The 10,468-nt window shown below is 27.0% G+C and overlaps 3 protein-coding genes across 6 annotated transcripts; 1 reads left to right on the forward strand and 2 right to left on the reverse strand.

The window, feature by feature from the left end:
- Positions 1-197: 197 nt before the first annotated feature.
- Positions 198-2,076, reverse strand: LOC117158206 (uncharacterized). Of its 2 annotated transcripts, none has more exons than XM_076624383.1 (2): positions 1,875-2,076; positions 198-1,771 (listed from the first exon to the last, which is right to left on the reverse strand). In XM_076624383.1, exon 2 carries the CDS (start codon positions 1,664-1,666, stop codon positions 371-373), a length of 1,296 nt encoding a protein of 431 aa, XP_076480498.1. In that variant the 5' UTR covers positions 1,667-1,771; positions 1,875-2,076; the 3' UTR covers positions 198-370. The 2 variants fall into 2 exon arrangements, with proteins under 2 accessions (XP_076480498.1, XP_033192757.1); XM_033336866.2 differs by having other exon boundaries at positions 1,844-2,076.
- A 147-nt stretch (positions 2,077-2,223) lies between these two features.
- Positions 2,224-5,486, reverse strand: CPSF2 (cleavage and polyadenylation specificity factor subunit 2). Of its 2 annotated transcripts, none has more exons than XM_076624382.1 (11): positions 5,363-5,486; positions 5,005-5,278; positions 4,765-4,924; positions 4,319-4,670; positions 3,934-4,244; positions 3,600-3,859; positions 3,337-3,522; positions 2,892-3,261; positions 2,635-2,829; positions 2,434-2,571; positions 2,224-2,357 (listed from the first exon to the last, which is right to left on the reverse strand). In XM_076624382.1, exons 2-11 carry the CDS (start codon positions 5,151-5,153, stop codon positions 2,265-2,267), a joined length of 2,214 nt encoding a protein of 737 aa, XP_076480497.1. In that variant the 5' UTR covers positions 5,154-5,278; positions 5,363-5,486; the 3' UTR covers positions 2,224-2,264. The 2 variants fall into 2 exon arrangements, with proteins under 2 accessions (XP_076480497.1, XP_033192750.1); XM_033336859.2 differs by having other exon boundaries at positions 5,005-5,205; positions 5,363-5,475.
- A 356-nt stretch (positions 5,487-5,842) lies between these two features.
- Atg14 (autophagy related protein 14) lies at positions 5,843-9,629 on the forward strand. Of its 2 annotated transcripts, none has more exons than XM_033336874.2 (9): positions 5,843-6,301; positions 6,568-6,673; positions 6,766-6,847; positions 6,915-7,152; positions 7,328-7,509; positions 7,561-7,732; positions 7,879-8,055; positions 8,125-8,254; positions 8,342-9,629. In XM_033336874.2, the coding sequence occupies exons 1-9, from the start codon at positions 6,102-6,104 to the stop codon at positions 8,504-8,506; spliced, it is 1,452 nt and encodes a 483-aa protein (XP_033192765.1). In that variant the 5' UTR covers positions 5,843-6,101; the 3' UTR covers positions 8,507-9,629. The 2 variants fall into 2 exon arrangements, with proteins under 2 accessions (XP_033192765.1, XP_033192766.1); XM_033336875.2 differs by having other exon boundaries at positions 5,844-6,301; positions 7,576-7,732.
- The last annotated feature ends 839 nt before the right edge of the window (positions 9,630-10,468 follow it).

The following is a 10,468-nucleotide window of genomic DNA, read 5'->3' on the forward strand; positions in this document are numbered from 1 at the left end:
AAAGATATAAAAATTTCTTTTAAACATAGTGCTAAACAATTTATGAAAATGTTTTTATACTATTTCTTTTGATAAATAAAGTATTCAAAATAAGAAATGTATTAACAGGTGGAAAATATTTAATATAAAAGATAATATTGGGAAGTTGAAATATTTATACATAAATTATGGAATTCTATATACTAAAATCTAAATCATTCTGCTTTGTAACAAAGTTTTATATACATGTTATATACACGTTATACAATATTGTATTCTTATATTTATATCTTACAATACATATAAAAATGAATTACTTTTTCCTAATGATAACTTTCAGACTAAAATTATCTTATAGATACATTAAATCTAATTATTACTTGTGATTATTTTATAGAAATTTATTCTCTGTTATAAATTTTCGAAATATTTGTGAATTCTGTATATCTTCAGTGAATCTTAAAATTGAAGTATCTTTAGTACCTGTTTCCAGATTTGATTTTCCAGGACAATACTGATAACGATTTAATGTAACTAAATCTTTTCCAATATCTCGTGTATACATATTATTTTTGTTTAATGCTTCAAGTGTATTATAAATATAAATTGGTTGATTATCAGGGATACTTGAGTCATAATGTAGTTTTTTAAATATTATGAATGTTACATTCCTATTGGTTGTATCATCAATTTGTTGTGTACAAAATGTTAATGTCTTTAATTTGTAACGATCTGCTTTCATTCTAGACTTTTTAAAATCTGTCATTAAATCTATAAGGGAATGATGATATCTTAAAATTATATACTCTTCCCAAGATAATGTAGTGATATACCTAACTTTATTATATGTACGGTATAAACAATCTGCTTGTATCAAGTCTTTTATTATAGTAGGGTGAGTAGCAGGAAAAGGAAAATTCCATGGCACTACTGTGTATGTAAATTTCCAATATGGATCTTGAGATTTAAATAATTCTTTAAGGTTGTTATTATATTGATTTGGAATACCAAAATCGTACACTATAAAATTATTCACGCCAATTATGTCATGAAACTGTATAAAGCCAATCATTTGTAATAACTGTATTGGTTTTGTTAATGGTGGTGCTACGCATACTCCAGCATTAATATAATTTAAATTATGAGGTTGGCTTTTTATTGGTAATATAGGTATATTGTGAGCATCTAAATTAGATTTTGTAAGAAACATTATTCCTACTGGTATTTTATTTGTTTTGTATGCACAATAGAAATGATATCCTCCATAATTAACATTTTTGTCAGTGCTATTTAAATTATTACCAATTGAAAGATAACTAAAACTTCCTAAAACTGGTTCAATTTCATTTTCAAATAGTATTTGACATTGCATATCCTTAATGTTATTTGATGAACCAAAACCTATTACTTGAATTTCTTTGTCGCGTATGTTATATGCAGAATAAACATATAGATCATCATCTAATCTTTGCCAAGCAGAGAGTGGTTCTTCAAATTTCATATCAAATTTAGTAAACATTGGCACATTATTTGTGCAGTTTATTTCACTTCTCTGATTTGGCTTACCAAAGTAATTAAAAACTTCTAAAACATATCTTAATTTGTTATATTCATGTCTATAAAATAATAAGGATATTAGACTCACTACAGCAATTATTACAAGTGCAGCCTGGTAGTATTTTCGCATGTTTCAAGATTTAACGTAATAAATAATAATATACCAATTGTATGAATTAAAACATATGGCAGTTTATAATTTGTGAATTGGATTATCTCAGGTATAAATAGAATTCTGAAACAAAAATTTTATTTAAGAAATTAGATATTATTGTTATACGAGTTTTATAAATTTTTATTTACGTACACCTCGAAAATAACGTATTTAAAAGTTTTACTTTGAGATACGTATAATATGTTGACATTTTCTTGAAATATCCCATTTACTATTTAATCCAATTGTTGAACTTATTGTTCACTAAATTTCCATTTCTTACACTGTATTATTATTGAAAATTAATTTAAATGCTTGCAATCTATATTTGTTAAAGATTAATTCAAGCGTTTGATAACCAAATAAAAACTGCTAGGTTAGTAATCTTTCGCGCCAATTTTTTAAATGATCATGCATGTACATATATAGATATAAAATATTTATTGCATTTTATTATTATTTTTCCTTACGTAACGTTTGAAAGGATTTTTTAGAAATTATTTTTAAGGTTTGCACAATAAAAAAACAATAAGTAGTTTTGTATTAAATTTAAATTTATTAGTATAAAGATGATTTATACAATTGCGTATTGTTCGTATAACAATTCGCGTACTTTATAATAATCTTCTGAAATGCAGCCTTCTAATATTACTTTTCCAGCCTCATGCTAAAAAGATCGTATTAAACTATAAAATATTTTTATTTTATCAGATTATTATATTTTGATGATATTAAATACAAACCCTCCTAACGGCGATAGTATTATTGCAACACCATAAAACACCTCCACTAAATTCAGAAGGAATATTACTTTTGTTCAAAATCTGTTTAAAATCAGATAGTTTTAATTCGTTTATAAATGTTGTTTGATGGCCGGGTACCTATAATTTATAAATACATTTATATTGTAAAAACTAAAACTTCATTTTTGTATGAATACATACCTCATTTAATGGTAATGGTTCCAATGTAAGTATTTTGTCACTTTGATCTATTACATCATCTGACTCGGTACCTGCAACAGCATCTCGGCATATCTGATCACGAGCAGTTATCATTGCATCAACCCATGCGACCTCAGAATCACCTTTTCCTTTTGAAAAGTTTAAGCCACTAACAAGCGCATCTGTCAAACGAACCTGAACAAAAAGCGACATTTTAATTTATACACATTGGTTTACAAAAATTAATTAAATATTACTTGGTATATGTGCGTTTCTGTTGTAGCATCTAATGTTTCTCCCCTCCCTGGAATAAACACTCTTGCACCTGCACTTTGTGCTTGTTGAGCCAGGATTTCAGTGTCCTTTTGTGATCCTCTAACTAGTACAACTCTTCGTGGTCTTAATTGCGCTAAAATTTTCTGTAGTGATTCTCCGTCGGATCTACCTTCAAAATCTATATATGTGACAGATGCATTAACTGTCATTGTACGTGTAACTTGGATACATTTTGTTGGGATATCAGTGGGTATTTCTGGATGATGAGTAGTATCTTCTTGTCTTGTTTCCAGATTTTCTTTATTATCATCCACTTCTGGCATAGTTTCTGCTATTTTATAATCTTCTGGTCTATGATATATACAAATCAATATAAATATTTAAAACTTATTATACATAGCTATTATTAATTTAATAAAGTAATACCTTATAATTTCTCCATATTCGTCGATTTTAATTTTTTCTTCTAAAAATGGAAACATAGGGTGTTGTTTTTTACTTTGTTTGAAAAATCCTGGTTTACTTTCTTGTTTTACTAATAAATCGTGTTTTCCTCTTCCCCCACCAACTTCTATTTCATCTTCTGATTCAGAACTTACATCAGCAGTCTCCCTAAAAGGTAAGAAAGTATTGAAGGAATAAGAGATATTTTAAGAATAAGACAATTTTTATATTATGCAATCACGTACATTTGTTCTTGTTTCAATTGCTCTTGCTTTAATTTTTCTTTTCTTTGATATTCTTCTAATTCAAGTCCTTCTAACTTAATTCTCCTTTTCACCTCCAATGTAATATTTCTATTACCGCCCTTTTCAACCAAATCTCTTGCAAGTGTTCCTGGTGATGTCCTGCTAGTTAATATAATACTGTTTTGGGGGTTACCACACCATTGCAAAAACAACTCTCTTGAAAAACCACATTCCATATCTGGAGTACTTGCAAGTACAACCTAGAGTATTTGTATATAAATGTATTTTCAATTATAATGTTTGTAAGTTATAATTTTATTAAAGATATTCTAACCTTTGGACTGGGAACTTGATTTAATTCTGCCATACTGTGACATAGTTGTAAATGCTTAAACTGAAATGGATTGTTTCTAGCACCTTCAAAACTCCTCATTAATTTATCACTCATCCATTCTATTTGTGACTTAGCAAACTCAACAACATTGTAACTAACATTGTTTAAAAGAGCCAAAGAATATGCAAGTAAACCAGATTCTTTATTACGCCATAATTGGTCCAACATATGAGCCAATTCTAATACACGACCAGCTGTATCTACACTGACCAAGACATTTCCACCTCCACGTAATGTTTGTAAAATGTTTGCTGTAAATTATTATTGCATATAAAGTACTATAAAAATTTATTGCTGGAATTATCATAAGCATTTATTTTCATACTCATTAATTTCTCATCTCTTGTTCTACGTCTTGCTTGCTGATAAGTAGCATTGAAAGCATCTGTTATTAACAAAGATGGTCTCTGTAGTCTTTCTAATTCGCAACCATTTAAATGTCGTTCTTTTTTGTGATTAAAATCAACAGCATATATTATGTCTTCTTCGCCAACTTTTACAATTTTCCAGATAGTTCCCCCAATCATGTGACCAGCTGGTAAAGGTGTTAAAGTAACTCCATATCCTTTTCCTTTCATTGAAATGCTTTGATTATATTTTAACTGAACTATTTTGTCAAATGCTGCATCAACATCATCAAGTGTAAAAAGATCAAAGTCTTCCATATTATGACGGGACTATAATAAATAAGCATAAATGTCCTTTGTATGTATATGATTTTTTCTTATGTTATCATAAAAAAATAATTGAAATTCTTTTCATCAAAAATACCTGATACATATCATACATAAACATTTGTCCCATCTTATATACAGGAATAGTAGCATATATTGGACAATTTAATCCACATTTCCCAACTAGATATGGTAAAGCACCCAAATGCAATGGATCTGGATATGATAAGAGTACTGCATCTATTTGGTGAACATGTCTGAAATAATATTGTATTGTTTAGTTAAAATCTCCTATTGCATTTATAATTATTCAAATAATATATAATAATTTATCAACCGTTTTAATTCCTTTATAAATTCTTGATCAAAATTTTCATCCCATCCGCAATCAAGTAATATTCTTAATTCATCAACTTGCAATATATAACAAGGAGGAGATTCATCCATAGCCCCAGAAATAGCGTGAAGTTTTATTATTGACGTCATTGTCTTTGTTTTTTTTTCACTTATTAAAATATATACAAATAATAGATAATACCTAAAAATTCATTTAGTATATGCTTTTATTTCTTAATTATTATAGAACTCATTATGTATACTTCCAACGTAACCTAACATAAAGGTATGATTAATTATAAATAGATTCATAACTTTAAAAGAATGCCAAAATATTTAAAAAAAATAACATTTATTACCGTCTAATATTAATTTAATTATTTCTAAATGTATGGAAATGTTTGAAAACAAAATATTTCAAAATATTTTCTTAAGCTTAGAAAACAATCAACAAACGGTACAATTGACTTTTGGCTAAAGTTCCGGTATTTCATAGTAAGAAAAATGAATAATTTCGTCAATGTTATATAAATTACAATGAATATTTCATAAGTATATAATTATAAATCTGTAAGTTAAAGAAAAAAGTACAGCAAAAAGTAATTAATAACTGTAAACCAATGTAAAATGTATAACTTAAATAAAATCATAAGTGAAATATAAACGAGTAATTTTCTAATAATTTTGATACATCTCAAAGAAGAAAAGTCATAATATTACTCAGATTGGTATCTATGTGTGTTTTACCATAACTGTGTTTACAAATACATTCTAAGATTTATGTATACATTCTTTGTCTCTCTCTTTACCTCGTAGCATAACGGGACTTTTTTCAAGATGATTGCAGTCACGGTGTAGCTATGAGATACGTAAGTTGAGATTTAAGTTTGTTTTTTCCATAATTCAATGATTACTCGTCGAATTATATGGAAATTTTGTGTGAAATTAGGTCGCGTGTATGTAGTATGAATAAGTATAAAAGTGAAGATACGCGATAAAAATATCATGTAACGGAGTGGCGGGAGATTGCAAGTAAATAGCAGATCAGCTGATGAGTGACAACAGACAAACGAAAGCTTATTGTTCTTGGTCTTGGTTATGGCGACAAGCAGTTCCGATGGTTCTTGTACAGCACCTGCAGATTTTCAGCTTTCGTCAGAATTGGAAGACGTTTCAAATCGTTTAAGCGTGAATTTATTAAAGTGCCCACTGTGCCATAATAGTCGCCGAATTTTTCATTGTCGGCAGTGTATTCAAAATGGAGATTTTATCCATTCAACTTCTGTTTATTCTGAACGGTGAATATATTCTTATAATTTACGTATTTACTGGCCATTTATTTTTATGTATTAAAGCTTTGTTTGGCACCAAACATTCTTTAAATATTTCTAATGATGTTGAGTATAAAAATAAATTTTTATTCTCACTAAATTACGAAAAAGATTCGTTATGAAGTTTCGATGCATCAGTTTCCAAACTTTTAATTCATATGAGTAATAATTATATATGTTCAAATATTTTATTTTTAAAATATTATATTTTATTCTGATCGGTATCTGAACAGGTTTGCAGATAAACAATTGCGACTTTTACGGTTGAAAGCTGCCAGAGCTCAATTGGAAGAAAAATGTGTAAAAGCTCTTGAAAAACATAAACAAAGGGATAAATTGGTATTTTATATTTAATATTTTAAAGTCAATAATAAAAAAAATATGGATTTTTGTATACTATCATTGTATTTAATTATTCTTTGTGTTTGTAGATATGTGATATAAATACTTGTAAAGAAAGAGTTAGACTACTTCAGTCATTAGTGAATGAAACGAGGCAAAGTATAAACAGAGGTATATATAGCATAATTATGTAATATTTAGGAAAGTGCTAGACTAAATGAAGTTTAATAATATGCAGGTAATCAACGTTTAAATATTCTCAAAGACGTAAACTCTCAGTTAGCACTTAGATTACCTAGACATGAAGAACGAGTAGAAAAATTACATCGTTATGTTACTGGTTTGAGAGCAAAACAAGAAAAACAAAAAGAAGCGGTAGATAGGAAAAGACAGCAGTTGAAAAAAGTCATCAGAACTGCTGCTAAACAATTAATTCAGTATATTTTTCCATTATCTAAAGTGCAACCTAGTAGAAGGTAATAATATCCATTAACTATCTAACAAATTATTAGAAATTGTGAAACTTATGATCAAATATTTGATCATATTGATGATCAAAATTTATTTATTAAACATTTTTCTACTTGTTTTTATAGAAGAAGTAATTTTTTAATCAATAAAAATTGATAAGAAAATATTAACTGTTTTTAGTCTGTGTAGTAGCGAGGAAGATGCTAGTTCAGATGTAACTTGTGCACTGGCAGATGCATCTGGAACATCATATGTTAGAGGTAGATGGATAAATGATACAGAAAATGCTCTAGAAGTCCAACATCGTATAGTTGCCCCAACTTTACCAGGAAGTGGAGATTATAGTGCTTATTCTTTATGGGGTACATATGCCATTTAGCTTGAACTTTTTAAATAAATTTTATAAATATCAGACACATCTGTTTTAGTGGCAGCAAATAAAGATGGAGTACCAGGTGCAAATAAAGAGACTGCAATGCACAATCCAGCATATAATATCAGTGCTGCTTTAACTTATGCTACACAGTTGGTTAATATTATTGCTTATTATGTTAATGTAAGGCTACCATATAAACTTGCTTATGGGTATGTCAAAAATATTTCATTTTTTATATGCAATATTTTTTGTATGAATCATTGAAGTAGAGATAGGATTACATGTAATATTTTGTATATCAATCATTGCAATAAAGATAGGATGTTATTAAAATTTGCTTTTTAAATATTTTCAGAGAATTTTGTGGAAATGAGATGTCAGATCAAAAATTTGCCAAGAAAGTAGCAAGGCTCAATAGTAATGTATTACATTTATGTTTTACACAAAATACCAACACTGCAGTTTTACATCCAATGCATACTCTGCAAAATCTAATGCACTTGCTCAATACTGAAATTAGTGATCTTGGAAGGTATATATTTATTATATTTATTTATTGTTATTATACACTAATAGATTAATGATTTGTGTATTATGACAGAATTGGTCCAATGGAAGTTGATTCAAATATTGTAGCACAATTGCACAGTCAATTAGTTCCCGATTTAGAAAATAGCGACGATTCTGCTTCTGATGAAGAGGAAGATACTTTTAATTGGGATTGGGAAGCTGTAAGTTTGCTTTGATTAATTTACTAACAGCTGATGTGTCATTTTATAATGTCTCATGTATATTATATAAATATTTCATTTTTATAGGTACCAAATGTTGCTTGTCCTGAAATGGCAGTTCCCATTCCTGGTGCAATGATTAGTCAACAATCATCTAGTATGCAAGTGAATCAAAGTGTTGCTGGAGGCTTAGTTACAAGTGCTGCAGCTAGTATAGCCTCTATTTGGCGTGGTTGGACAACAAACAAATAGACTGTTTTATTTAATTAATAAATCTCTTTTTATACAAATCATAACTACATATGTAAGGACATATGTAGCAAAAGACACAAAATTGACAATGCTCCAAAAAATGTGAAATACTGAAGAATGAATGTTTAAAAGTATAATGTACTGTAAATACATGTATGAATTTATTACTTCATATATGGTACGTGAAATAGTTTAATTCCGTGATAACAAATTTTGTAAGATCTGATGATTAGTTTATTTTGAACTATTTATATAATATACTGATTTGTGCTATTATTTGTAATATAATTCCAAATACTTTCAGTATGCTGATGATAGATCGTAATTCTGTGGTACAAATTTTGTAAGTGTACAAGCAAGCAAGTTTGAACACTATATTACATTTTCAATAATTCTTTACTTATAAATATGATTCATTAATAAGATGTGAGTTTAATACGACTGCCTTTTTTATGCTCACTGCACTTTGTGTAATTATGTATCTGTTAACATATACATAAAATATTTCCTCGCATTAAAGGTGTCATTACTATCATGATATTATCCGTGTACTTCTAAGTTATTACAACATGATTTTAACATAATGTTTTAAGGTCTATAGTATTTTGGTTTTCTACAAATATATACAATCGGACAAATCAGGTAACAAGTTTGTTACTTAAAACTACTTAATGTGTTTTATAAGCGATATAATGTCTCTGATAGGAAAACCATATCTTAAAAATGTTATCATTTTTATGTAGATATGATCATATCATATATATTTCACACATATTTTTGATCATATATCGAAAAAGATATGACCTGTTAAACACTTCATACCTGACAATATACTATACATAATATGGATGTAAGCAAGGTTGTATTAGATTAATGACTTTTCATTAAATTAAGTTAAAATTAAGAATAACATATATGATATCAAAGTAAATTTTGTATTTGAGGTGTTGTTGAAGATATATTATGTAGATTTAGTAAAAATCAAAAATGATTTATATATTATTACTACTAAAGCACAAATTTACCAATGTAGCATAGATGCACCATTATATTATCCTTAAAATATATGTAATTCTTGTAGTAAATTACGTTTTTCTAATTAAATATTTCTTTAAAGTAACAATTCAAATTATTTAATATCTACAATTATACATAAGAATAGGAAATGAAATGTTCTTCATTTTACCTATTATATATGTATTTTAATTTTAATATATATATATTATGAAGGAATTATAACTATAATTATATAGGAGAAAAGTGAATACCTATATGTAAAGTAAATATGTATATGTAATTTATATTAATTGTAATATCAATTTACTAATAATTGTAATAATAATCATTTTTTATAGAATATCATTAAAAAATAGAACCAATTATCTCTTATAATTGTTAAATTTAAAATACAACGTAATGTAAAATTATCTATTATGCGAATAATTAATATTATGCATAGTTACATTTGATTAAATAATTTTATACGTGTTCGTTTTTTCGAAAATTATAGCGTTTTATAAACTACAAGGATAAAATTATTCTATGGAATTATAATTGAATACTAATACAAAATGTTATGTGTAAACTGAAATTTGTAAACAAACTAGCACAAATTTATAAATGTTATTTGATAAGTACTTTAAGAAATTTAATAGCACATCATAGTTCATGTGCTTTAATTAAAATAAAAATGTAAATCTAGTTCTTATCAAGATATTCTTGATAAAATTAAAAAAATATTTTGGATTAGTTTGATAAGTAATGTAAATACAATGATATACAGTTTATATATTATATAAAATGGCTATGTTTTACCTACAAAGTTTCATTGTGATATTACAAATAAATTAGAGTTTGTTTTTTATCAATTTTATTGTATTTTTTAATTCAGTAATATTATGGGGGCCTTAAGTATAAATTTGCATATTTTTGGATTATATAAATAACAAAAAATCAATAAAA

The sequence above is a fragment of the Bombus vancouverensis genome, chromosome 14 (assembly GCF_051014615.1).
Source record: "Bombus vancouverensis nearcticus chromosome 14, iyBomVanc1_principal, whole genome shotgun sequence".
Lineage (NCBI taxonomy): Eukaryota > Metazoa > Arthropoda > Insecta > Hymenoptera > Apidae > Bombus > Bombus vancouverensis.

Coding starts and splice junctions, on each gene's coding strand:
- Atg14 (XM_033336874.2), top strand. CDS start 6,102: ATGGCGACAAGCAGTTCCGATGGTTCTTGTACAGCACCTGCAGATTTT. Junction 6,848..6,914: donor GAGGCAAAGTATAAACAGAG/GTATATATAGCA, acceptor AATAATATGCAG/GTAATCAACGTTTAAATATT. Junction 7,153..7,327: donor AAAGTGCAACCTAGTAGAAG/GTAATAATATCC, acceptor AACTGTTTTTAG/TCTGTGTAGTAGCGAGGAAG.
- LOC117158206 (XM_076624383.1), bottom strand. CDS start 1,666: ATGCGAAAATACTACCAGGCTGCACTTGTAATAATTGCTGTAGTGAGT.
- CPSF2 (XM_076624382.1), bottom strand. CDS start 5,153: ATGACGTCAATAATAAAACTTCACGCTATTTCTGGGGCTATGGATGAA. Junction 3,860..3,933: donor ATCAAGTTCCCAGTCCAAAG/GTTAGAATATCT, acceptor CAAATACTCTAG/GTTGTACTTGCAAGTACTCC. Junction 2,572..2,634: donor AACCATTACCATTAAATGAG/GTATGTATTCAT, acceptor TATAAATTATAG/GTACCCGGCCATCAAACAAC.